The sequence below is a fragment of the Durio zibethinus genome, chromosome 11 (assembly GCF_047325235.1).
Source record: "Durio zibethinus cultivar Kanyao isolate XHJ-2024 chromosome 11, ASM4732523v1, whole genome shotgun sequence".
In the NCBI taxonomy this organism is placed as follows: domain Eukaryota; kingdom Viridiplantae; phylum Streptophyta; class Magnoliopsida; order Malvales; family Malvaceae; genus Durio; species Durio zibethinus.
This window is the reverse complement of record NC_143172.1, coordinates 4244685-4272666: the sequence shown is the minus strand read 5'-3', so window position 1 is coordinate 4272666 and position 27982 is coordinate 4244685. Positions and strand designations below refer to the sequence as shown.

Sequence of the window (27982 nt, the reverse complement as noted above, 5' to 3'; positions counted from 1 at the left end):
AAATCATCTAACAAAAATATTTAAATATCAAAGTATTAAGTTGAAAACTCTAATAACATTAAATAAAATCAAAATTGTTTTAAAAATTATTTTTGATAATTAATCAAAATTAATTCAGTGACAAAATTAAATTTATTCCGTCAATTAATTCGATTAAAATCGAATTATAAATACTCTTAATATCTTGTCACACTTTTTAAAGCATTAATACATAATTTAATTTTTTATTTATACAATTTTTAACGCATTAGTATTTATTAAAAAAATCATGATTAAATATTTAAATTTATTTTTATTAAATATTTTGTTTTATTAACAAATACTGGTAGTCAAAATATTAATGTGACAAACACTACCAATATAAATGTGTCACGTAATTTTTTTTTTGTCACACCAATTTACCATTAGTAGAATTAACGTGTGGGATGAAATGAGATAAAATATTTGATGAAAGTAAAGTTTAGATATTTAATTCTGCATAATTACATGTTTGAATGTTTTATACATAGATAAAAATAATTGTTAAAAAATCTATATTATTTTTTATTTGAAAAAAAATACCGTTAATATTAAAATGAAAATAATAGAAACATATACAAAAATTTAAAAATAATTTTTTATAGACAAACATATATAATTAAGAACTTAAGATAGAGAGAAAAAAAATAGTTTCACGTTAAGTTTAAAAGTTTAGAGGATATATTAAAATTGCGAAGAGATCAACTTGCACTTGTGTAAAACTCAAAAGTTTTACAATTTTTTTAATAATGGATTTTAATAGATTTGAAGGATGAAAGAGTCAAGTGAAAAAGAAAAAAATGGATCAACCTAATTTCTTGAATTTATTAAAATAAAAAACTAAAAAAATATATAAAATTTTTTTTATGTAAGTTGATCACTTCTCAAAAAAAATTTTAAAAAACTTTGAAGAAAAAATAGAAATTAAAACAAACAAATCAAAATAAGCTCAATTTACAGCGTTTTTGTTTCTTTTTCTTCGAAAGGCTTTTGTTGTCTAAAACTTTATTTTATTTCTTTCTAATTTCCACTGTTATGTATCCGTCTCTCTAATTGATCTATCTTTTTCATATATTAATTCCACCCATCTCAACTCAAGAATAGTTAAATCAATTACTAATGAATCAAATTTTGTCGGTAATTTTGTTGAAATCTACCAACGAAATTATTTTTGTCGGCAAAAATTGACATCATTTACTTTTAGTGCTCTATTTTTTACGAAAATTTTGATTAATTTTGTGGAAATGAGAGTATTACTATCAAAATTTTTGACAAAATTTTGTCAGTATTTTCTCGTGAAAAAAATTAAAATTTTTATGAGTATCAAACAATACCAATACACTTTTTTTTTTTTCCAAAAATTACATTAATGAATTTTTTATGGAAATTAATCAAATTATTATTTATTTTTATATATTTTTTAATATCAATTAAAAAATTATTAAAAAAACTCATAATATTTACCAACTTCTCTTCATAAATTAATAAAACCTTAATCCCTTCTTTCTCATTTCTCATTTCTCATTTCTCATTTCTCTCCCCGACGCCTTCTCTCCAAGCTATCTAACTAGGGACGGCGATCTAACCCATCTCCGACGGGTTTTAACTCGACCCAACCTTATGGGATCATTTTTTTTTTTTAATTCAAGTTTTGAGTAGGGTAAAATTAAAAAACAATCGTGGTCGGGCCAGGTTCGAATTTACCTAAAATCCAATCCGATATTATATAAAAAATTATTTTTTTATTAATTATTTAATTTATATATATTTATATATTGATATTTTTAAATATTTATATTTAAAAAATAATATTTTATTAATTTCAAGTCAAATCGAATCAGGTACGGTTTACATAGTATCAGGGTCAGGTTGGGTTTGAGTATAAAAAAAATAAAAAAAATTTTAAATAAGATCGAGTTCGAATTTAATAAAACATAAAATCAAATCGAGCTCAAAACAAGTAAAATCCGTCTCGAACCTGATCCGATGATAACCCTACGTCTGACGGCGCCCCTAACCCTACTTACTATCACCTCCACGCCTGCACCACTCTCAACTTAGTTTGAAAGGCCTACAACTTTCCATGTCCAGAGAGCAACATTGAAATAAGCACTTTGATGATTTCCCAAATTGTCACTGTAATTGCTTTGTCCTTATATTCCTTTTCATCATGTTTGGTTCCTTTGTCACATTAGATTATTCATTTTACTAGTGGGCTTTTATTTGTCTCCTTGCATCGCTTTAATATTTTACAACTTAGTTTGAAACATTCAAATCTTAAAAGCAATGTTCCATTACAAAAGATGTCAGGTTTATATTGTTAGACAATTTACAATGCTTGTGGATATAAAATTCTATCTTACTAAGACTCTTGCTTTTTGGCTTCCAGGTTACTCTTTTTTACAAGTAATTCTCCTATTATCCAAAAGATCTCATCAACCTTAGTCCGAGTTTTATATTCATTCTTTCAAGTTCCTTGTACTATGGAATATTATTGTTTCCTTGCAGTAGAGCGAGATTACGTTCAGAATTCTTTTATTTTACTACTTTAGGAACTTTAATTATTATAATATATTTTAGTATAAATGTATTGTAAATGACAATAATATATATTTTAATATGTTAATATTAATTTTCTTTTAAATGAATTCGTTTTTTTTTTTTTAGATTGAATGTTGATTTCTATTAATAATAAATATTTAAACTATCGATTCTTTGATAATTTATCATTTTTGTAGGAAGGTTATTTGAAACAACAATATTGATTACTAAAAACAATTAGAAACGATAAAATTATAGTTTGTAAGAACTTTTGACAACGATTATTGTAATTATTAAAGTAATTATTGCAATAACAAATAATCGTTGTCAAAGACGATTTGTAATAAAAAATATTGCATTTTGTAGAAACTTTTGGCAATGATTATTGTAATTATTTAACAAATAATTGTTGTCAAAAACGATTTGTAATAAAAAATATTGTATTGCAAAAATAATCAAGCAATCAATATAATATTATCATGTAAAAATTTTAGTAACAAATATGTAATTTCTGAAAGAAAGCTTGGACAACTATATTGAGTCGCTTTTTAAATATAATTTATTTACTAACAACAAAAAATCGTTGTAATAAATATTTTTTAAATTAACTTTTAATAAGATAAAAATTATTACGTATACATTTAACAACGGAACTTTTCTTCTCGTTGCCAAAAAGTTTTTACAATAATAAATCATTATTTTGCAATGACATTAAGCATTACTAAAATAATATTTTAGTGAGTTAAATCACACGTTAAATTTTTTTTTTATTTGATCGGAAAGTGAAGTTGAGAAACGTGGGGTAGGTGGGGTAATTATGTAAGAACAAAAGGAAAGTCAATTACGGAACTTGAATGATTAATTGGTTGGTTTCAACCACAAATGTGCGGAGTGAATGAAACAAAAAGGAAAGGAAAAAGAAAGAAAGAAGCAAATATAATTAAAAGGGGGAGGGGTTGTAGCTGGCAATGGTAGGCAGTCGGTAGCTTTCGGTGTTTCCAGCTTCGAACAAATAACAAGAAGATAGCGTGCGGGAGGGGATGAATCTGACGATGCTCACTCAAGCATCAGGGGGGGATGAATCTGACGATGCATGAATCTTACGATGCTCACTCAAGCATCAGGGGGAGATGAATCTGACGATGCTCACTCAAGCATCAAATCTCTTATTTAATATACGACAATGAAATACTAAAAATAATTGTGTGGCGGCAAAACAGCAACCAACGGATAAAAAAGAATTTTTAAGTACAACAAATATTGAATCTTGGTGCTCCAATCGATAACCTTTTTTTTTTTTTTTTATCATCTTATTTTCTTATTTTATTTTAATTTTATTCAATAATTTGCAAAGCAAATTATGACTAGTATTACTATTAGTACGTTTCTTCTACTAAATCTTTGTTATTTTTTATTATGTAATATTTTGATTAAGAGTATAAATTACTCAAGTTGATATTTAAGTTGATATGAATATTTAAAATTTAAAATTTAAAATTTATAATTTAAATTTGATTAAAATTTATATTTTAATATAAGATAAAAATTTTATATTTAAACAATTTGAATTCAATTTAATAAGACTTATAAACTTTTAAAACCGAATAATAAAATTTTTAAATTTGATTCTTTTGTTATTTATGTTTTATGAATTCGAGCTTGATAATGAATAAATTAAGTTTAAATATTCACAAAATAAAATTCATATAACTAATAAGTAATTTAATTTATTTACATCTTTAATTTTGATTTATAGCATATGATTTTTTTAATATATTGTCTTTATTAAATTGAAGGGAACCATGATAATAATAAATAAAAAGTATATCATTGTATTTTAAAAACACATCCTCATAAAAAAAATAGTATTTTTAGTTTATTATTAAATATTTGAATTTAAAATTTAATTCAGATATTTTATATAATCATTTTTAAAAAATAATGTTCAATAAATTTTAAATTTAAATTTTAATATTTATAATTTTTTATTTATTCTTAGGTTGCATCAACTTTTATATAAATAAATGTATGCTGGATAGATTTTGAGGGGTTAAGAATTTAAGAAGATTTAAACATATAATATTTTTCTTGAATGAGTTAAGTAGATAGATTTTTAGAGGTTGTCGGCGAGTTAAATAGATTAAACTTTGGAAGTTTAGGGTAAATTTAAAATTAAAAAAAAATGATGATGATGCCATTTGAGATTAGTTTCCATTATTATAAGTGAATTTTAAAAGTATCAATTATTGGTCCAATTATCATACCAAACAAATAAAAGTAACGAAAATACCGACAATTCAGGTAGGTGGTAGCCTACGGATGAGGTTAAAAAATTTTAAAGGTGCAAATGTGAATACACTAAGCTAGTTTCAATTCAAGTCCACATCCCAGTTTACTTCACGCTTTGGCAACAATACCGTGTTATGTGTCAGGGAAGGAAAGCAATAATGGGGATTTCCCTTTTTTTTTTTTCCCTAATAAAATGGTTTTCAAAAAATAATTTTTTTGACTAAAATTATAAAAATTTTATGAATTTTATCACTTTAATTAGATAATTTTTTTTATATTTTTATTGTATTCAAATAAATTTTTAATCTTTAATTTATAGATAAATAAGTTATTAAATTATAATTTATATCCAAACAAAAATATAATGTTTTATTTATATCTAAATCAATCTCTTACATTAATTTTATTTAAAATAAAAATGTATTTTGACATAAATAAAAAATAAAAAATTATTTAATATAATAAAAATATAATGATTTATTTAAAAGAAATAGAATAATTCAAAAGTTTTTTTAATATTTTATTTTTTCCGTCTAGAATGAATTTGTCAAAGATTTGCATTAAAGGCAATTTGATTTTGTGGAGGAAAATTTGAATCCAATGAGGAAGTAAAAAAACAAAATAAATAACATAACGTAACATCATATTTCTTCCATTACATCAAGAATTCAGGAAGCCATTGCTTTTGCCCAATCTTTTCGATTGTTATTTTCAGAAAAAAATATCATTAAAAATTTGATTCACGGATTAATGTTCATTCTATCTCCATAGGAATAATTTTGAAATCGAAATATCATGTCTTTGAGTGCGTATAATTCTAAAAGTTTAAAATCATCAGATCGTAACTCTTATAATAATAACAACTAACTAATGTTATATAGATTAGATTTTTTTTTTATATTTTATATTTAAAGCAATTAAGAATTAAATTTTAATCAATAAAATAAAAGATCTAATATTTTACCTACTAATCATATAATTGTTGGCCGGCTGATTTTTTTTTTTTAAATTTATTATGTCAAATAAAAACTTCTCATTTATCTTGTTCTTAATTATGCCTATTAGATTAAATGTAAATCACTTTCCTATATTTAGATATTGAAAAATAAAATTACAAAAAATAAAAAATAAAAAATACTAACATACCATTAGAAATCAAAATCGATAAAAATGGGGTAAAGGTTACAAATCTAAGTTTATTGTCTTTCAGCAATAAAAATGAGAAAGTTACTGCAGTTAAAATTAGAATTACGGCCGTGACTACACATGTATATAAACTCCTGGATTCACTCTTTGATGTCCGAACCACTTTTTGGGTTGCTTTTATTTGTGAAGAAATCTCACTTCTCTTCACTTTTTTTTTTTTTTCCTTCCCTCGAGAATCCCAAAGAAAAATGAAAAAAATGTCTTCTCCAACCAAACGCCGAGAAATGGACTGGATGAAACTGTAATTGCTTTTTCTTGTTTTTTATTTTTTTCCCCGAATCGCAATATTTATCTTTATCCTTGGTTTTGTTTATTGGTTTTTTTTTTGGTCATTTGTTGGATTGATTTTTACTAGGATGATGAGTGACTACAAGGTGGAGATGATCAATGATGGCTTGCAAGAATTTTATGTTGAATTCAATGGACCAAAAGACAGTAAAAATAATTTCTTTAACCTTTCTTTCTTTCTTCTTCTTCAATTCATTTCTATGATCTATCTCTTTACTTCTGCTGAAAATTTTAATTTTCTTTTATCTTTTCTTTCTGGGTTTTTCTTATTCTTCTCAAAAGTTGATTTTTTTTTTGCTTGGAAGTATGTTGACCATTTGGTGATTGCTATTGGTTTTCTCTTTTGATGATCTTGATATTTGAAGATTAATATCTATCTATATATTTGTACTTTTTGGCCAATTAATCTAAAGTGATATTTTAATTTATTTGTTCATACCTGAGCTGCCACTTTTCATTTATTTGTTTAGTTCATTGAATTTTCTGAATGAGGGTGGGTTTTGTTGATAGATTTTGCTTCTGGGTATTTTTAGTCTAGAGCCAAATAAGGATATATATATATATATATATATATTTTTTTTTTTTTTCTCACAGATTATCTTATATGGTGTATGACAGGTCCTTATCATGGTGGTGTGTGGAAGATAAGGGTGGAGCTCCCAGATGCTTATCCTTATAAATCTCCTTCAATTGGCTTTGTAAACAAGATCTACCACCCAAATGTTGATGAAATGTAGGTTTGTGGATGTTAAAAAGTTCTAAATTTGGCTGTTTTAGCTTTGTCTTAGCGGTAGTATTAACTTGTGTGAGGTAATTTAGAATGAGTAAATGGTTTATTATCATTAATTAAAATATACTTGAACTATATATGAGTTTCAGGTCTGGCTCAGTTTGTTTGGATGTCATCAATCAGACTTGGAGTCCCATGTTTGGTAAACCTCTCACATTCTTTGTTTTCCTCATTCTTTTTTTTTTTTTTTTGTTTTAAAGTTGCTGTTATTCCACTTGGAACCTGACAATCAATTTAACTTCTTTTTTTTTTCCACCCTTATGTTCAATTTCAGATCTGGTAAATGTGTTTGAAGTGTTTCTTCCTCAACTTCTTTTGTATCCCAATCCATCAGATCCATTGAATGGGGAAGCTGCAGCCATTATGATGCGTGATCGTACAGCCTATGAACAAAGAGTGAAAGGTAGCGTTTCTGAATAACTTTTTATATTTTATTTGTCCATTTTTTTCTCTTAAGAATGCTCGGCTGAAAAGTTAAGGTATTTATTTGGATTTCTTGCTTCTCTAAAGCCAAATAAGTGAAGTCAGACAGCAGTAGGCTTACAAGAATTTTCTTGACCACCTGTGTTTTTGAAAGAAATTACATGAGGTCATAAATCTCAGATGTTGGGAGTACGAATTATTTTATAAGTGGCATGCAACTATTAACCCTGCTTAATTTGTACTCAGTTGATTAATGGTCTTAAACCTTAAGAATTGCTTCTGAAAGCAGTTGACGAGGTCTATTGCGATCTTGCCAACAGTTTTTCCACTACTTAAAGGGACCCGAAGCTTGTTATCTATTGTTATTGGCAGTCATTTGTTTGCAATTTCGCTACTCTTTGGCTTGGGATTAGAGAGTATGCTAGAGTTCAGAAGTTTGTGTGTTTGTAGTGGGAAAGGAGAGATTGCAGCTTTAAAAGTAGGCCATTTTCAGTCAAAATAATATTAATAGTAGCTGGCAATAGACCCACTTTACCTCTTTGTTGTGGCCATTCCATTTCACCTACTTTCTCCGTTCTTCTTTAATATAGATATAGATATTCTCAAATAGGTTAATGAATTCAGCTTACTAGTAACAAGTTGTGGCAAAGTGCTTTTATCATCATTGACAAGATGCTACAAGGTTTACTGGCATTGCAATTATTGTTCTTTCCAAAATGTGGTCTGCAATTTTACTTCTGCGGCATCATGCATTGCTTGTCTCTTTCCATGTCGTTTTAAGGATGCGATAATTGAAATGTTATGACTTTTTTCATTTCCCAGAATATTGTGAGAAATATGCCAAGCCAGAAGATGTCGGAGCAGCGCCTGAAGAGAAGTCCAGTGATGAAGAGCTAAGTGAAGATGACTATGCTGCCTCGGATGACGAGGAAATTGCTGGAAAAGCTGATCCTTAGGCACACAATATGCCTATTCCCTAGACAATTGTTGTGCTGTACATCATATTCAGGTCCAGGAAAATTTGAACTTGACAAAACTGGGGCCATATGGAAAACTTCCTTCTCCTTTGTGTCTTTATTTTCCATTGATGTTGTGTTAATTAATCTACTGTTGTTTAATATTTCAAGTATTCATCCATTGCTGAGACTGAAAAACAGTTTTCTCATGCTCCTGCTCCTCCTCCTCCTCATGTGCACGCATCAACTAGACTTTACAAGTGTGAGTGTCTTTGTCCACACAGGAGAATGCATTAACACCTTGATTGAGGTGATCTTTCAATATTCCTATCTTTCAAAAGCTGATCTGACTGCATAGAGACATTGTTACTTGAAGGGGAACTATTCAGAATTCAACTTTGTGATGGTTGGCCGCCAAGGGAATTCATATACCCCACGTCTTCTCCCTCTTTTCCAATGATGGCGAAAAACCATTGGCATGGCACTTGATTTGCTCTAGAAATTGTTGGTTAGTTAGGTCAATCTGATGTTTTGGTGAATAATTAGGCAGTTTGAGAATGGTTGGACTTTTGACACACTTTCCATGAGTATTTTGTGACACCAGGAAATGGTTGGACTTGGCGGTGATAAGAAACTATGACACTCAGATGATTTATAGTATTTAATACAATGTTTCCGTGAATAGGTGAAACCATCTGCAAATTCTGTGAAAATAATTATCCATTTTCGATCAAAGGTGGAAGAATTGGATTAAATGATTAGAGTTAGGTGTTATTATACATATAAAGTATATACTATTTTGATCATTGTGCAGCACCTATAGCTCAGTGGTAGAGCGTCAGTCTTGTAAACTGAAGGTCCGTAGTTCGATCCTGCGTGGGGGCACATTAATTTTTTTCTGTTTTTTTTATTAGTCAGTGGATCTTATTATTCAGATCTGGTCACTTTTCTGACAACAGTGGGGTCAGTACAAAACCTGTACAAAAGCCTGAAAGTAGAGTAAGCAGCAGTAACATCACACACGACACTGTCCTTACTTACACTTCACCCAAATCAATCATTGCAGCCACCAACCTCTCTTTTCCCTTCTCTCTCCTCATTTTCGTATTTTCTCTCTTTCCTTCCTCTTATTTTTTTTTTTTTTATTGATAACCTATCATTCCGTCTATGATCAATTAATGAAATATTTTTGTGCATTTGTTGTCACAACTCGATTATAAATTATTTTTCATATTTTAATTTATATATTACATGTAATTGACAATTTATATATCCGAGAAAAAATAACCCTTTGAAATTTGCTTATTTAAATTTTTGCTATACTTTTTGCGGCTTCAGGGTTGGTTGGACCTCCTCAACAAACCCTAAAACTTGAAGTCCATCTCAAATTTGGGCCAAAATTTCAACCGCATTTAAGCTTAACCCAATTTCTGGCCCGTTAAAAAAGATCGTTTACCAAGAAAAAGCCCCGCCTTTTTTTTCTTGTCATCAATCTTAAAAAACACAGACAATTCGACAGCGAAAGATCCGCTGAATACGCGAACGGCTAAATACTAAACAAGTCCACTGTTAACCAAATAAGATAATTACACGTATATTTTTAGAATTTTTTTTTAACAATAAATATCTTGGTTGTGGGACAGTGGCTCTCCATTCTTTGGTTTTATCCGTCATTTTTTCGCTTCCTGAAATCCTGATTTCCTCTTCATCTGGTCATCAAAATAGGTAAAATCACTTCAATTTATTTTCTTCAAGTTTTAATTTAATTCAATTTCCTAAGCATAAATTTCCCAGAAACCTGCCTTATTTTATTATTCGTTCACTTTCACATTTTTTTCTTGAATTTTCTTGTCCATGTTTTTGTTTTATCCATATATCCTTTTTATAAAAATCCTCCGCTGTCCTGTCTGACTCTGTTTCAGTCCTTTGTTTTTCTCTTGTGGGCTACATTTAATTTAGGGTTTTGGGCCTCTGGGTATCTATTATTTCAGTCAAAGAAGCTCTTTGGAGATTAAAGTGTAGTTTTGATTATTTTATCTTATAGTGAAAACGTGGAGTTTATAAAATAAAGGGGGGATTGTTGATTTTGAATGGCTCGGTTGATTCTTCCTTGCAAAAGCTCGTGTTTGGCAAGGACCAGTCTTTTGGGTTTGATCTCTTCTGCTCCTGTGATTATCCACTCCCGATTTCTCCTTTATGAATATCTCTTTGTTTGCTTCTATGGGTTTGAGTTATTTCCCATTGAAAGTCTTGGCTTTTAATTCATTATAACTGATTCCTTTGCATGATGCTCAAGTTCAAAGTGCATTTAGATTGTTATTTTTGGTGGGTGGCTTGTAGGAGATTGTATACATTGCACAGTTTCTTTACACATTTGCTTTTGCATATGTAATTATGTATGCATATACCTACATGGATATACTGTTACTGATAGCTTGAAGGGTGGTTATGAACTGCTAATTATGGCAGGATCTATTGTTTTAAATATTTTTCTGTCTGACTGTTTGCTTATTTTGCACCTTCAGGTTAAAAGTAGTGTTAGTTCATTTCAAGGTTCACTGAAGAATATCTCTCGGTATAGGTGTTTTTCTGCTTTAGAGGTTTGTGCATTTTGTTAGTTCTTTATTATCAGAGTGTACTAGGGTCCCTAGTTTGTTTGGAATAATAATTTTTGGTCTTGTCATTATGCATTTCTAAATGAAAATTTTCTTTTTGTTGTTTGGTTTTAGGCTGTCACTAGAAGGAATTACAGGTTTCCACATTCTTCACATTATGTAAGTTGCTATGTTTTGTATCTAAATTCTAACACTTTTTGCTCTATTCCATTGACACATGCTTACATGCATGCATTTATATGAAGGTCTATAATTCGTATAGTATTTTCAAAATATTCATGGATGTTTCTATCATGGAATATGATGTGGTCTCTTATGGTTATATTTGTTATTTTTGTTGATTTGGCAACACTGTTTCAGAGGGCAAGGGAAGCCAGCAGAAGGCTGCTTTGTTCGGTTGCAGTAGAACCTTTACCTAAGCAAGTTGAAGAATCCAAAATGGATGCACCTAAAGAAATCTTTCTGAAGGACTACAAGTCCCCTGATTACTGCTTTGATACTGTATGTATGGCAATTAATTAAATTAGACTATGCATAAGCTGGGATTCTGAACCTTTTTATATGGCTTTGGCTTGTGCTTTCTTTTACTTATGAAAATAGCATTTTCAGGTGGACTTGAAATTTTCACTGGGTGAGGAGAAAACAATCGTTGCTTCAAAAATAACTGTGTTCCCCAGAGTGGAAGGTATTGTTTTCGTTATTCTTTGCTTCTAATACTCAAACTATCGTTAGTAGACAATTTCGTTGTTTTTGATACTTTTTAGCAAGAAGTATCGTTCACGGTTAAAGGGTAATTTACTTCTTGGCTCTGCATTCTTCTTTCATGAGAACCTAGTGCTCAAGTTTTATGTTGAAAAACTCTGGTTGTCATTATTCTTTTATTTTATACTAATGTATCTTCTAGAGCAGGTTCTTCTTCTCCATTGGTTCTGGATGGGGTTGATCTAAAGCTAATTTCAATCAAGATCAATGGCAAGGAACTGAAGGTATACCATATATCATACCTCTCTCAATGTAGGCTTGGTACCATAATTACTCAGTCGTTCTGAAGGTATAGTATTTTAATATGTTTATTTTTTCATTCTTAGGAGGGAGATTATTGCTTAGACTCACGCCATTTGACACTTCTATCACCACCAAGCGGCAAATTTTCTTTGGAAATTGATACTGAGATACAACCTCAGAAGAACACATCATTGGAGGTGAGACATTGTTATTATTTTTGGTTCCAAAATGTACAGTATTATTTTCCCTAATAACCATGTTATAAATTTATTTTTCTCTTTAGGGGCTTTACAAGTCATCGGGGAATTTCTGTACACAATGTGAAGCAGAGGGTTTCCGGAAAATTACTTTTTATCAAGTTAGGATGTTGAAACAATATTGGCTTTTATTATTATTATTATTATTATTATTTTTCATTTTGATGCATGAATCTGTTTTATACCTCCTTGACATGTTTACTTTGCTAACAGGACCGTCCTGATATAATGGCGAAATACACATGCCGTATTGAAGCTGATAAGTCGTTGTATCCAGTATTGTTATCTAATGGAAATCTCATAGAGCAAGGAACCCTTGAGGTAAGCTTCACTTATTATGGCTGTCTCTTTTTGGTTAATGTTGACTGTTGTTCATTGTTTTTTTCCTGGATCCATTGCAGGGTGGTAAGCATTATGCTGTATGGGAGGATCCCTTTAAGAAGCCATGTTACTTGTTTGCCTTAGTAGCTGGCCAGTTGGAGAGCAGAGATGATATATTTGTTACCCGCACTGGCCGACAAGTGGCCCTAAGGATCTGGACCCCAGCACAAGATGTACCCAAGACTGCACATGCCATGTATTCACTTAAAGCAGCTATGAAGTGGGATGAAGATGTCAGTCTTTATATCCTTAGATTGTTTTTATTGTGGTATTGAGATTATTTTATTTCTTTATTAAAAATCTTTTTTTTTTGGGGTAGGTTTTTGGTCTTGAGTATGATCTGGATCTCTTCAATATTGTCGCTGTTCCTGATTTTAACATGTAAGATGGTTAAAGGAAACCGAACATTTGATCTACATGTGCTATCTTTTACTTCTTACCTGGTTTTTATGCAGTATTTATATCTGTTAATACCAATGTACTTTGTTCTTTTTTTTTTTTTTGGATGTAGGGGAGCCATGGAAAACAAGAGTCTGAATGTATGTCTTCTGACTTATCTGGTCATCTATATCGAATATTTTTACTGTTTCATCTTGTTGAATATGTTTCTGTTGCACGTCTTAGATTTTCAATTCAAAGCTTGTTTTGGCTTCTCCGGAAACTGCTTCAGATGCTGATTATGCTGCAATTTTGGGTGTTATTGGTCACGAGGTTTGTTGTGGATATCAATTGAAAATGCCTTTTCTCACATTTGTTAGACTTATTGATGGATCTGACATGTTATGCCTTGATTTTATTTCTTGCTTTCATGCAGTATTTTCACAACTGGACTGGCAACAGGTTGGTTTATTTCCCATTTAGGCATATTGTTTGTTTAAAAATTACATCCTTTTCTATTTTTCCTTACTGTATTGTTATTTGTTTTTTGAGATCTGATCTGCCATAAATGTGTTTGTTGTTGTTAGTGTGATGTTTAGATCTATGTTGTATGTTTAATAATTTCATGAAGGTCATGAAATTATGTGTTGCTCTGAAGACATGTTTATCAATTTAAATCTATTTAAAACTACAAGGATAAACAAACTTCAATATAATATTAGCTGAAACACTGCAGAGTGACATGCCGGGACTGGTTTCAGCTAAGCTTGAAGGAGGGTCTTACTGTTTTCCGTGATCAGGTATGACTCGTCAGTTATCAAGAGTGAAAATGAAGCCTTGTTGCGACATAACTGTGTTTATGGTCAAGTAATCTTGGGTTGTTGGTAGGAATTTTCATCTGACATGGGAAGCCGTACGGTGAAGAGGATTGCTGATGTTTCAAAGCTTCGAACTTATCAATTTCCACAGGTTTTTTATGTTTCTTGCATGACTTGATAGTGACCTTATGTGCGGTTATATGAGCAAGTATTATTGCAACTATTCTAAAATCTACAAATATATCCTTCAGTGTGTGACATACTTGAGGGCTCACTTGCCTTTGTTTCCCTTTGTTCAGGATGCTGGTCCCATGGCTCATCCTGTTAGGCCGCATTCTTACATTAAGGTCTTAAAGTATCTCCCTTTTTAGTGGCATTTTCTTTGAGTTTTCACTTGCGCTTCTAAGCTGTGTTAACTATTTCCCATTTTTCCCTTTGACAGATGGACAACTTCTACACAGGCAAGTTTTTGTCATGTTTAATAGAAATGTGTAATGAGTGCATGGATCAGTTTCCTCTTATTATATTTAATTTGATATCCCTTTTTAATGTGTGATTGTTTGGTTTTGTCGCATGATCTTGTTATATATGAATGGAAATGGGGTTATAAACAACTGCAGTGACGGTAAGGACTAGCCACTTGCATTTGCATCTTTATCTGTTTGATTTTCTGTTTTTCAATAACAAGGCGTCTAATTTTCCTCTTGTTTTACTTGGTCTTCTTTGTTTTCTTTCTCATAGGTTTATGAAAAGGTTTGAATATCTTAACCAGAATCTCTCTTGTTTATGTGTGTTCGTGGGCAAGAGCTATATTGACGCGTTAATGAATTTTCCTTATGATTCAACTTGCCAGGGAGCTGAAGTTGTCAGGATGTACAAAACACTCCTAGGGACTCAAGGGTTCCGAAAGGTAAAAGGTTTAAGCATGTTTATGAGTCTGAACTTATGTCTATGTATGTGAAGTTGCTTATGTTGGATAGATTTGTGAATATGATTTGTTGATGTTTCAGGGCATGGATCTTTACTTTAAAAGACATGACGGGCAAGCAGTAACTTGTGAAGACTTTTTTGCTGCCATGCGAGATGCAAATGATGCAGATCTTGCTAACTTCTTGCTTTGGTATGGATCAGTATCTTATTTTTTGAATTACTATGTCTATCTGGTAATTTTGATGCATGTGCTTTTGAAACTCAGGTATTCACAAGCTGGGACTCCGGTAGTAAAAGTTACTTCATCCTACAATGCCGATGCTCATACTTTTTCTTTAAAGTTTAGGTATACAAGCTGTAAATTTTGTTCCAAGAATGATCATCGATTTTCTCCTAAAGATTTTGTAGCTGACTTTTATGCCTGATTTGGGATTTTCAGTCAAGAGGCACCCCCAACTCCTGGGCAGCCTGTTAAAGAACCCATGTTCATTCCTGTGGCTGTTGGTCTGCTGGACTCAAGTGGAAAGGACATGCCTCTGTCCTCTTTGTATCACGATGGTACACTGCAGTCTGTTGCAAGCAACAATCAGCCAGTCTTCAGTACTGTTCTTCGAGTAACTAAGGTCAGTTGAGCATCTTCCTGTGCTCCATCTTCTTATTTCTAAGATACTTCCATCATGGAGGAGAAAAAAGCAATGAACTTGCACTCTTCTTGAGGATGTCTACAGACCTTTCGGAAAGTGAAAGACCATGACAATGGGGGCAAACTGTTCCCAAGCTGCCATATTTACATATAGGCAGATAACATGTCTGTTGCATATCTTTATGTTTTATGAATTTCATTTATGCTTCTTGGTGCTGGGCAGAAAGAAGAAGAGTTCGTGTTTTCTGATATATTTGAGCGACCAATTCCATCACTATTGCGAGGTTATAGTGCTCCTATCCGTCTTGAATCTGATCTCTCTGACAGTGATCTATTTTTCCTCCTTGCACATGATTCGGATGAGTTCAATCGGTTGGTCATTCTTGAAGCATGAATATTTTAATTTAATTTAATTATTGAGGAATATATGAGAATTTGTTAACTTGATGGTTTTCTGTTTTAGTTGGGAGGCTGGGCAGTTGTTGGCAAGGAAGCTCATGCTCAGTTTAGTTACTGATTTCCAACAAAACAAACCATTGGCCTTGAACCCCAAATTTGTGCAAGGTCTCAGAAGCATACTCAGTGATACAAGCTTGGATAAGGTATGATGATATTTCTCTTCCTGGAAAATATGAGATCCTTAATGTTTAAAATTTCCTTCTGTGTTTGAATGGAGAGTGTGTGTTGTGCGATATATAGAAATCAATGCACGATTCATTTTTAACTGCCCTTTGTTATCCAGGAATTTATTGCAAAAGCAATAACTCTCCCTGGTGAAGGAGAGATTATGGATATGATGGAAGTTGCTGATCCTGATGCTGTTCATGCTGTTCGAACCTTCATTAGAAAAGAGCTTGCCTTACAATTGAAATCAGAGTTTCTAAGCACTGTATGCCATATTAAGTTGACTTATATAAACGCATCTTTATTACTTTTAGACCAGTGCATCTTTTGCAAATGAACTTGATTTTCCTGTTTCCCTCTTGGCACTATAACAGGTTCAGAACAATAGAAGCTCAGAAGAGTATGTATTTAACCATCCTAATATGGGCCGACGTGCACTTAAGAATATTGCTCTTGGTTTGTATTGCATGACTTGTATATTTGCAAGATGTGTGGCAAAATTTACGTCATCTGATTGCCTTACATCTGTATAATTCCAGCATATCTTGCATCCCTTGAAGATCCAGAGATAATGGAGCTTGCATTGCATGAGTATAATACCGCTACAAATATGACAGAACAGTTTGCTGCTTTGGCAGCCATTGCCCAGAAGCCTGGTAAAACTCGTGATGATGTTTTGGTCGATTTCTATAGCAAGTGGCAGCATGATTTCCTGGTAAATTTCCAACTCAACTTCCCTTTTCCTACCTGAATGTATTTTGAACTTCTTATCTTGGATAGTCTCATTTTTTCTTCTTTTTTAGGTTGTAAACAAATGGTTTGCCCTTCAAGCCATGTCTGACATTCCTGGTAATGTTGCGAATGTTCGCAACCTCTTAAATCATCCAGCGTTTGACCTGCGCAATCCAAACAAGGTGATCTCTCTCTCTCTCTCTCTCTCTCTCACACACACACACACATGTATGTGTGTGGGTGTGGGCATAAACATATTGGTGCCAATTATCTTCAGCTTAAATTTGAGCGTTGCAGTGACTGTGGGTTGTTTTTTTAATGTAGGTATACTCACTCATTGGAGGATTTTGCGGATCTCCTGTGAATTTCCATGCCAAGGACGGTTCCGGCTACAAGTTCTTGGGTGAAATAGTATTACAACTTGACAAGCTAAATCCTCAGGTTTGTTAATAATCCCATTCTGTCTTCCTTTGTTCTTTTGCATGAAACACGAAAGGCCAATTTCCTTTGTCAGGTTACTTTTCATCTGGTCATTTGCTGTTCTTCAGTAACTATTTTTCTCCTTATATGTTGTAGGTGGCCTCCCGCATGGTGTCAGCCTTCTCAAGATGGAGGCGTTTTGATGAAAGCAGGCAAAAACTTGCCAAGGTAAATGATATGCTGGTAGCTGTTATGTCTATGTAATTGCCTTGGTTAAAGTTAAATGTAGAATGTTTTATTCATGTATATCCAGAAATGGCTTAAAAGTGTCTGATGCCTCTATCATATCTACCATTGTGAATATTGTTTTGGTGTCGGCATTTATCAGTTACATGGGATGTTTTGATCGAAAAACTTAGTGGACAAATTACAAATTGATTCATTTCCTTGTGCTATACAGCAGGATTATAATACTAAAAAGTTGCATAACATTTTACAGGCACAACTGGAGATGATCATGTCTGCCAACGGGTTATCAGAGAACGTATTTGAGATTGCCTCAAAGAGCTTAGCTGCTTAAATGTGTCAATTGACTTTTGCTGCTGTCCCATGTGTCATAGACACAAATAAAATAGCTTTCAATGGATTTTAATTATGATATCACCGAATGGAGTTTTTTCTGTTATTCAGTGATTGGAGTTGGAAATTGGATTTATTATGTCTTACTTGGATGAGCTTGGGTTTGAATATTTCTGTCCAACCTGCGAAATTGTTTCTCTTAAGTTATATTTCATATTTGACTGTATAACTCAATTGTCACCTTGTTAGTGTTAATATGACAAGCAACTGGTTCAACTTGGGATCAGATCTGACGAAGAAATTCAGCAAGTGGATCTACATCTAATATTAATAACTGTTGTTGTAAAGTTGTAATCTGAAATTGACTTAATGGTGAAACTCTGTTTGCGGCAAGTAATTTCTACAGTAACTGTGGGTCAAGTTTAGAAGCTTATTTCACCTGACACTGAGGCCTCATCGGAGCATAAGGAAATGTCTTCCACAGCAGTCAACAATCATGTGTAAACCCATGCTCAATCCAAAATCCCAGTTCACTTCTCTCGTGTATTTTATTACAAGACACAACCTAAGTTACAACCTCGGAGGAGATAAGCACGAATCCTAACAACTGCCTCTTATAAAATATAAAAGCACATCCATCCACCAAAGCAGCAATTAGGTGGACAACCATAAACTCAAATTACTCACCTATAAATGCCATATTTTGATGTCTTGTATGTTTGTATGTGAAAGCCTGTGAAAGGCCTAAGCCCTAATAAGAATGGCATCTACAGTGAAACACATGAAAGCACAAGCCATAGAACGATGTTGAGACTATTGCTGATGGCCTATAAAATCGTAGGGGTCAACGCACTAATCCAGATTTAAAGATTTGCAATACTACCCCTAATTGGGTCCCACTTAGTTCACCTAAAACTTTTCTTTTCAACCCATCCATCCCAACAATAGCCATCGCCTCTTTTACGCATACGCTAAATCACACGTGTCGAGCAAAAGCTAATGCATGAAGGGTTCAAACTTCAAATTTCACTTTCTCTTTTTTTTTTTTTTCCTTATTCACCAATTCTCTTCACTTTCCCAAGTCTTTTCTCTTTGCCTAAGTTAGGTCTCGTGTCTTATCTTCATCAACATCATCATCATCTCTTTAGCTTTGATATATACATTTTGTCTACTACTCTATTAGTAGTTAATATACTTTAAAATTTTCAACTTTTTTATTGTTATTTTTAGGAATTTTTTATTCGAGATGTTGAAAAATGATCTTTTGATAATTATTTTATATGAAAAAATTTTATTCTAAGAATTAGATATAATATTGTATAATAATATTTAATAATATCACACTCCAAACTTTGATCGAATAAATATTATTTTAAACTTAAAGTTTAAATCAAATAGTTTTTCAACTTCATTTAAGCGATGGATTTCAATAAAATTCGTAAATTCTTCTTCTTCTCAAATTATTAGTGAAAGATTAGTTGAGAATGTGATCATATTAGTATGTATACGTAACATTTTGAATATGGTCAGAGATAAAACCAAAGAAAAAAATGGGAGAAATTTGAATATGGCCCATTCAATCTCACCCATCAAGGGGTTGAAAAAAAGAAAACACAATGGTGTAGAAGATTCTTCTTTAAGATTAAATTCTCTAATAAAAATATCTTAAACCAAGCTTTGACAATCAAGTTTCTTGCTTATCTACAGGATGCAGTGACCCCTTTTTTTCTCTTTTCAAAATGCTCTTCAAATCTGTCCACCATCCAATACCATGAAAGAGAAAAGAGAATATGATTGTGCTTGAGACAGTAAAAGATTACAAGAGAGAAATTAATTCGGCCTTTGTTTGACCTAAAAGGTTTGGTTTAAAAGGTCCAATAGTAATAATTGGGAAATGACAAAATGAGCAAACTTGATGAGAAGAACTTTGAAGTCATGCTTACATACCGATCATGATCATGATCATGGTCATCCTGCATTGCATTTTTCTGCTTGGTCAAAAGTAGGGCATTGCTTTTCAGCTGAAAACTTTGGTTCACTCTTACCTTCTTTATCAAGGCTTCATTTTCTCTACTTACCTTTGCTTTGCCTAATCAAGCTTTTAGTGAGTCATGATCAATTAATTTAAACCTTGAATAATCAAACTCTAATTACATATCCCCAAAAGCACTTTTTAGTAAGCTGCTTTAATCATTTTTCCTTCCCTCTCCCCTCAAATCATTCACCAGCCACGGCATGTGGGGCTCTATTTCAAGGCAAAAGCCTGAAGAACTCAGAAAAAAAACTATCCCTAAAGCTCAAGGCTTTCATTGTGTGAAACATCTACCTTTTTTTTTTTTTTTTCACAATTTTTGGGGCCCTCGAGGTAAGCTTTGGTTGATTAGGCTAGCTTTTAACAAACAGATGTAACTCAACTATAAAGTAAAGCCCTTCAACAATGAATGTAAAAGCTATACTCAAAAGTAAAAGATCCCCCAATGGCCCCCTTGTGTGAAATCTAGCACTACCAGTATTATAGTGAAAATCATACATGTAAAGTGTCAAAGCTAGCTATAGTTTTACAACCAAAAGGCACTTTTCCCCTCTGTCGAGTGTCAATGCTGGTTAAAAGGGAATGAAGTAAGGGGAACTTTGGGGGCATGAATTTCACAAAGATTAAAGAAAAAAAAGGGTAGGTAGCTAGGTAGCATACATATAGTGAAAAAAGAATCATCTTTAAAGAGTCAAATCAGATTAAAAGGGGCTCTTTTGCTATATGTTATAGAAATGATACTTCACAAAGATCAATGAATTCAACTGTCAAACTGTAACTATACATGGTCAAAGGAACATTAAAAAGTTAAATCTTTTTGCCTTAAAAAGGGATAAATCATTGGATTGTTGAAGAAGATTGGCATAAAATCATACCATTAACCATCTCAAAAGAAGGTTAAAAGGAATAACTCTTTTGGAAAAGAGAGTTAATTTCTTTGAAGAAAGGGTCACAATGAATAATAAAAATTGTTCTAGAAGGGTTGACCGTTTCAATTTTGAATGTTAGACCTAGGAATAGTTCATGTTATTTTCTCAAATCTTTAAGAAGGGTCATCATCATCTCTCAATCTAAGTTTTAGGTAAATATAAATTTATTCTATCAAATATAATTTTAAAGAAAGTGATTCATTATCAAATCAAGTTTTAAATAATTTTTAGAAGCAATCAAGTGAACATGTGTTTTATTTTATTAATAATCTTTTATAAAAGTAAAACAACGACACAAAATTGACATTCGGAGTGCAACAATTCACAAAGATTAAAGAGGAGTGGGAGATGTTTATTTTCTTCATTCCAAAATATTTGTCATATATTAATTTTTACAAAATTAAAAAAAAATTAATTTTAATATATTTAAAATTAAAGTTTTATGATTTTTAATATCAAAAATAAAAAAGAACATAAAAAATAATTTTAAAATATAAAAAATAAAATATAATTTTAAAATATCTTAAATAAATAAATGAGACAGAAAAATATTAAAAAAAGTTATACAAATGTGAAAGGAAAAAAAAAAGTGGTACTTGCTTGTGTAGGTGAGCCAAATTTTGGGGGCATAAAAATTATGCCAAAGAGAAAGAGGGAAGGTAAGAGGAAAGAGGGGAAAAGGAAGATGGGGCCAATAGTGGGAGTTAGTTGAAGTGGCGGGTAAAGGGGGAGAATTTAAGAAGAGAAGATGGGACCCATTTTTTCGTTTCTTTCCCTATTATTAAATGGAGGTGCGCATGAAAGCCATCAAGGAAGTGGATGTGCACACGTGCACACCTTTGACAAAACACTTCATTACAACAATCTACAACCCCCCCCCCCCTTTTTTATTTCCTTCGTTTCAAAAAAGAATTACAAATTAAAATAATATCTCAAAAACTTATATTAATTAGTTTCGTTGGCAATGAGAAAATTTTTTTATCAATTAAGATTCGATTTTATGAAATATTATAGGTTTAATTTAATTGATTTACGAAATTATTATTCGAAGATGATATTTAATAAATCATAAGGTTAAATTTTAATATTTATAATTTTTTTATTTTTTTATAAAAAAAGGGTTTGTATCATACAAATAATATATTTTTAAAATTATCCTAAAAAAATTAATTAAGACAAAACTTAAAATTTTTAGATATTATAAAAAATCCAAAAAAAAAAAGATAGAAGTATCTTAATTTTTTTGGTTAGTAATAAAAAGTACCTTACCTAATTAACTATTTATTTTTATATAAATTTTTTTATAATTAAAGGAATTTAAATCTTATTATAAAATCTAAGAATCCAACACTCTATTAACATATCACACATTTATATATATAATTTTGATATAATATTTGTCCCTTTCATTTAACTAAATTACTCTTTTCATCCTAAAAAAATAATATTATTTTAAAGTTTATAATATATAGTAACATATTTGACATGAATTTTCTTATAAGAGTGTAAGTTTAATTAAATTTAAGAAACACAAAATTTATTGATCTAAAATTAGAGAAATGATTTTCTCCTAGTTCTTAAAAGCATTTTTCACTTTTTTTTCTCTAACCCAATTGAAAATTCATTTGATTGTATTGCAAATGAAAAGGGCAAAAAGGTAAAATAGTGCAACTAATTTAGGTCCTGTTTGAATGGCCAGTTGCTGCCAATTAGATGAGATTATACCTTCCAACTAGACTGATCATTCATTTAGATTATAAAATATATTGTGTTTTCATCGTACTAATTTTTTTTTTTTTTACTAGAGTTCAAGGTTCTAGTGAATACACTAATCGTCCATTATACTTTTTTTTTTTCCAATTAAACAGTTACTTTCTTTTTGTTTTACCTTTAAATCCTTTTTTTATTTAAAATTTTAAAATAATTTTATTAATATAATATAATAAATAAAATATGATAATTATATAACAAAAATAATTAATAAATAATTAAAAATAAAAATAAAAACTAAATTTTATAATCAAATAAATATTTAATAAACTAAAAAATAAATATTTTATAATTAATATGAGTTAACAAAAATATATAATTAAATAAATAATAAAATCAATAAAATTTAATATAATATTTTTAATAATTATTTTCTTTTCATTTCTACGTTCAAAAATATATTTTACTATTAATTTTTATTTTATTATTACATTACTTAATTTCGTCATTATAAAAAATAATCTCGTCACCATCATTATTTTTAATTTCACCGCCTAGGATGAAGTCATTGCCGTGTTTGACCTCTAAAGCATTTGCTTATGCACATATTTCTCGCAATTATTAGTAAATATTCAAACCCTCCCCCAAAAAAAATGAATTTCTCATTAACATAATAGTAAGTATAAAAAGGGGATTTAGATTTAAGAGTTTTTAAAGATTTGATTTTTTTTTTTTTTTCATTTCTGATTTCACTACGGAAGCTTCTTCTATAAATTACAGCTTCCTTCTTTTGTCTTTCTCTTTCTCTCGAATTGTTTTTTTGGTATAGGGGAAATTTGACATTTTCCGAGGGAAGAAAGTTTTGTGCTGTTTGTTGCGCGAGAAAAAGATAAAAAAAAAGTAGAGATGAGAGGCGCAAATGGAGAATCCAGAGCTATGAATAACACTTTGGAGACCATACATGCTGCTGCTAACGCGATCGCTTCAGCTGAGAATCGTGTTCCACAAGCTACGGTTCAGGTAAATTTTTATTTTCTTTATATATTTTAAAATTGCTGTTTCATTTATTTTTTTGTTTGTTTGTTGTGATTGTTTCAATTGAATTTAATTCAATTTGGTTGAGTTTCGGAAGTGTTTTTAAGCTTCTCTGAAATTCATTTTGTGATCTGTTTTTGCATGATTTTTGTTGTTTTTTTTTTTTTGTTTTGGTTCTTTGATTATGTTATGGCGACTTAGTAAGCTTTTGTTTTTAACCAAGATTAGGCTTTTTTTGTTTTTTGGCGTAAGAATATTGTACAAGTCATTTTGTTGTGATTTTACATTTTAGGGTTAGATTTATTAAAGGTTGACTTATTCCAGAATCATGAATCTTTTAACTGTTTCTTGTTGTTAGATTTAGAAGATCAAGCTTTTTCTTTTATAAGTTGTTTTTTTTTGGTACTTCAAGTTCAATACATTCAGGTTTTTACCTCTTGAACTTGGCAATTCAGGAATCTGAGGATATTCTGTGTTGATGAAACAGTGTTTATCAATAATTTTTGGTTCCTTCTTTACCCAGAAAACATCATGGACTTAGGTGATCTTGCTTACCTCTTTTTTCTATTTTTACTCTCATTCGGTAAAAGTTCCTAGATCAGAAGTAAAGAAACAAAGGAAGAGTAAAGCAGAGCTGATATCGTACAATTTGGAATTTAGATAACAGTTGTTAATTGGACAAGTTTGTCTTTGAATTTGTTTGTATCATGCTCTTTTTGTGGCCATGATGTGAGAATAGTTAATTAGAAGTTTTCAGATTCAGTGTGATTTTGGAAAACTAGAAACTTCTATACATCCTATTTAGCTGACTAAGATCAGGTTAATCCCATTTCAACATCCAAATTCGAGATGGATAATCAGTGGTTCTGAATAATGGAAAGTTGGAAACTGATTTGTTCTGTCTGTAGATGTGATTTCCCTTGTACTGGAGGTCTAGTTGAAGACTAGTCATTTATAACACCTGAGGAAAAACTTCAGAAATATTTAAACAATGGGTATGAAGTGCTTCTGCTCCTTGACCTTAACTTAGATGGTAAAGGGGTGAGATTAAATTGGGTTATCTTCTAGGTTAAAAGCTTTCCAACGAGAAAGAGAACAGCATGCCCATACTCTTTCTGCCAAAGAGTTGGAAGCACACTTGTAGCATGATGTCCAATAAGTTTTGAGCATGTGTATTCTAATATGTTTCATTACTCAATACACTTTGGTAAAGATTCAATGAGGTGTCGTATTATTGGTTTGATATATCTTTATGTCTTTTTAGGACAAAAGTTTTCAAGTAATTAATTTTGTTGCCAATTATTTGATATCTTATTAGCCACATGAGAATTTGGTGTAATTTCCTGTATTAATCCATTTTATCTTAAATTTGGTGGCATCCAGAAGAGAAGATGGGGTAGCTGCTGGAGCATATATTGGTGTTTTGGATCTTACAACCAAAAAAAGCGAATTGGGCCTGCTGTTCTTGTTTCTGAAACGAGTGCTTCTGGTGTTAATGTGCGTACTGCTGAAAATCCAACCCAAGCACCCACCATAGCGCTTCCTTTTGTTGCACCACCCTCCTCTCCTGCATCTTTCCTTCCATCTGAACCCACCTCCGCTACACAGTCTCCAGCTGGTTTAGTGTCTTTCACCTCTATTTCTGCTAATATGTACTCTCCAGGGCCTGCTTCTATTTTTGCAATTGGCCCTTATGCACATGAAACTCAGTTAGTTTCACCACCTGTTTTCTCAACCTTCTCCACCGAACCGTCAACTGCTCCTTTTACTCCTCCTCCCGAGTCAGTGCACTTGACTACACCTTCCTCACCAGAGGTGCCATTTGCTCAGTTCCTTGGCCCCAACCTCCAGTATGGAGCGGTTGAACAGAGATTCCCAATATCCCACTATGAATTTCAGTCTTATCAACTTCATCCTGGGAGCCCTGTTGGTCAACTGATCTCACCAAGCTCAGGAATCTCAGGTTCTGGCCCCTCATCTCCTTTCCCTGATGGTGATTTTGCTGCTGGTCTATGCTTTCCCGAGTTCCGAATGGGTGACCCTCCCAAGCTCTTGAACCTTGATAAACTTTCCAACCGTGAATGGGGATCACATAATGGTTCCGGCACTTTAACTCCATATGCTACAACATCTACACCTCGCAATGGTTTTCTTCTGGATCATCAGATCTCTGACATTGTGTCACATCCACATTTGGATAGTGAAAACCAAACTGATCAGGTTGCAGTTAATCATAGAGTTTCATTTGAGTTGACTACTGAAAAAGATTTAAGATGCGTGGAAACTGAGACAGCAAAGCTGTCTGAGGCTGTGTCAGAATCTCTACAGAATGAAGCAACAAAAGAGAGAGAAGAAACCGCCACTAAGGTGGTGGATGATTATGAATGTCGTCTTGGTGAAACATCCAACGAAAGACCAGAGAAAGCTCCAGAAGATAAGGAAGGCAAACCACAGCACCATAAGAATCGATCCATCACTCTCGGGTCAGCTAAAGAATTCAATTTTAACAATGTTGATGGAGGTGATGCCCATAAGCCTATTGTTAGTTCTGATTGGTGGGCAAATGAGAAGGTAGCTGGAAAGGATGATGGTGTCCCCAGGAATTGGTCCTTTTTCCCCATGATGCAGCCAGGTGTAAGCTAACTGGTATGCATTTTAGTTGATGCCTTCTGATTTCCCTATCATTCTAGGAATTTAGGTGTGGCTTTGGGGATTCAATTAATTTGGTAACAGCAACAGAGCGCAATTATTCAATCAAATTATAGATAATTTTAGGGTTTTGACTCAGATGGCATATTGCATGATTGGCAATGCATTAAGGCTGTTTTTGACTCCTTCGTGATTAGAAAATAGGGTCTTATAGGAATGTTTCTTTTGTTACAATATGTATTATATTTCTAATTTTGTCAGATAGATGTCAAAACAGTCTTTTTGATTTTGTGCCCTTAATCCTCATTATGTAAAATATTAATGATAGAATAGAATAATAGCAGTGAAGTTAAAGATTGAAAAATAAATAAATAAAAATATATATATATATATATATGAATATGATGATCGATGTCTACTTATGCCGTCTGCAAATTGACCAAGATTCTACTCTTGTGACAATGGTACTTAAAGATGTTTTGCTGTGGTAATGGGATAGTTGGTGTTAGTTTTACATTATTGTAGGGTAATATTCAGGCAATTGATGCCATGCTACCATGGAAGCCATTCATTTGTTTCTCCATGTAACTATTGCTTTGGTTCACTCCGAGGGACTATTTGGGCAGACTTATAATTGATAAATACAAAAGCGATTGTTATTTCTAACCTATTTCTTGTTTCTTGCTTAAGTTTAGGGATGTTGAAAATTTTTAAAAAATTTTTGAAACCAACGGAAAGTTGCAGCTGGAAATGAAATAAATGATCCAGAAAGCAAAGGGTGAGTGGAAAGTTTTGCGAAGCCGGTTTGGGCTGATGGGCTGTTTGGAGTCCACACTAACCCACAAGCCGAAGGGCCATTCATGGATCGAATTTAAACTCACTGCTAGAAGCCGAGAACGTTAAACATCGCTGTTAATTTTGGTTTTCAGAAACTATAATTTCATTAATAAATCACTAGCATGTTCAATGTTACTAAAAGAATTGGATGAATGAGAGGTGTTAACGCTTTATATTGTCCTGGTTCGTGGGCAAGACGTTTGAAGCCCAGAACCAATCCGAAACATTATTTTGTTAATAAAATATTATTCTTTATTAAGTTTTTAATTTAAAAATTTATATAAAAATTAACATAAAGATTCTTTTTAATATTTAAATAATATTTTTAATATAAAGAAAGCTTAAATGGAGGAGACAGGCCTGCCCCGGTCTTGGACACCCAACTCACAAGCACGACATTTATTTTAAGATTATTAAATGTGCATGTCGAGGTTAACCAAATAAACATAGATAATAAAAAATGTTGCAATGGTTACTTAAAAGCTTCAGTGGTTATACAAAATTGTAATAAAATTACTAAAAGAGTTTCAAAGATTATAAAAAAAATATTGCCATGCGTAACAAAAAAATTTATAAAGCTATCATACGTTTCACTAACCTTGTACTAAAGAATACCTAGGGAATTTTTTAGCCAAAAAAAAAAAGGTTTTTTCATTGGCTCCGTAACCCACTTGGTCAATGGCCCTAGCTTAACTTGGGCAGGTTCTTGGACAAGACTGAGCTTAACTCGGAAACAACCAACAGCTCCACTAACAACCATCCATGCTTACATACATATATATATATATATATATATGTGTGTGTATATATAATGGGCATAGTTCATGAAAACGAGAAATTAATATTTTTTTAAAATTTAATAATTCGTATATTTATATCATATTTTTATAAAAATTA

General features: G+C 31.7%; 3 protein-coding genes and 1 non-coding gene across 4 annotated transcripts; all 4 read left to right on the top strand.

Annotated features, from left to right (window-relative positions):
- Positions 1-6150: 6150 nt before the first annotated feature.
- LOC111290805 (ubiquitin-conjugating enzyme E2 5-like) lies at positions 6151-8720 on the top strand. Its single transcript, XM_022882285.2, has 6 exons — positions 6151-6295; positions 6410-6489; positions 6961-7075; positions 7222-7274; positions 7407-7535; positions 8378-8720. Exons 1-6 carry the CDS (start codon positions 6243-6245, stop codon positions 8509-8511), a joined length of 564 nt encoding a protein of 187 aa, XP_022738020.1. The 5' UTR covers positions 6151-6242; the 3' UTR covers positions 8512-8720.
- Positions 8721-9324: 604 nt separating this feature from the next.
- TRNAT-UGU (transfer RNA threonine (anticodon UGU)) lies at positions 9325-9396 on the top strand. Its single transcript has one exon. It is a non-coding gene; the product is annotated as a tRNA-Thr (tRNA).
- A 767-nt stretch (positions 9397-10163) lies between these two features.
- On the top strand, positions 10164-18063 carry LOC111289336 (puromycin-sensitive aminopeptidase). Its single transcript, XM_022880300.2, has 34 exons — positions 10164-10236; positions 10556-10679; positions 11037-11111; positions 11241-11285; positions 11487-11627; positions 11736-11811; positions 12036-12112; positions 12215-12328; positions 12415-12489; positions 12602-12709; positions 12790-13002; positions 13089-13150; positions 13281-13308; positions 13394-13480; positions 13584-13609; positions 13884-13947; positions 14036-14116; positions 14265-14312; positions 14408-14426; positions 14586-14590; positions 14707-14718; positions 14819-14875; positions 14976-15085; positions 15161-15241; positions 15335-15518; positions 15762-15910; positions 16002-16140; positions 16281-16427; positions 16537-16618; positions 16702-16877; positions 16966-17076; positions 17219-17335; positions 17471-17542; positions 17814-18063. The coding sequence occupies exons 2-34, from the start codon at positions 10602-10604 to the stop codon at positions 17892-17894; spliced, it is 2940 nt and encodes a 979-aa protein (XP_022736035.2). The 5' UTR covers positions 10164-10236; positions 10556-10601; the 3' UTR covers positions 17895-18063.
- A 5136-nt stretch (positions 18064-23199) lies between these two features.
- Positions 23200-27340, top strand: LOC111290816 (uncharacterized). The gene is made up of 2 exons (XM_022882299.2): positions 23200-23584; positions 24983-27340. The coding sequence occupies exons 1-2, from the start codon at positions 23471-23473 to the stop codon at positions 26240-26242; spliced, it is 1374 nt and encodes a 457-aa protein (XP_022738034.2). The 5' UTR covers positions 23200-23470; the 3' UTR covers positions 26243-27340.
- The last annotated feature ends 642 nt before the right edge of the window (positions 27341-27982 follow it).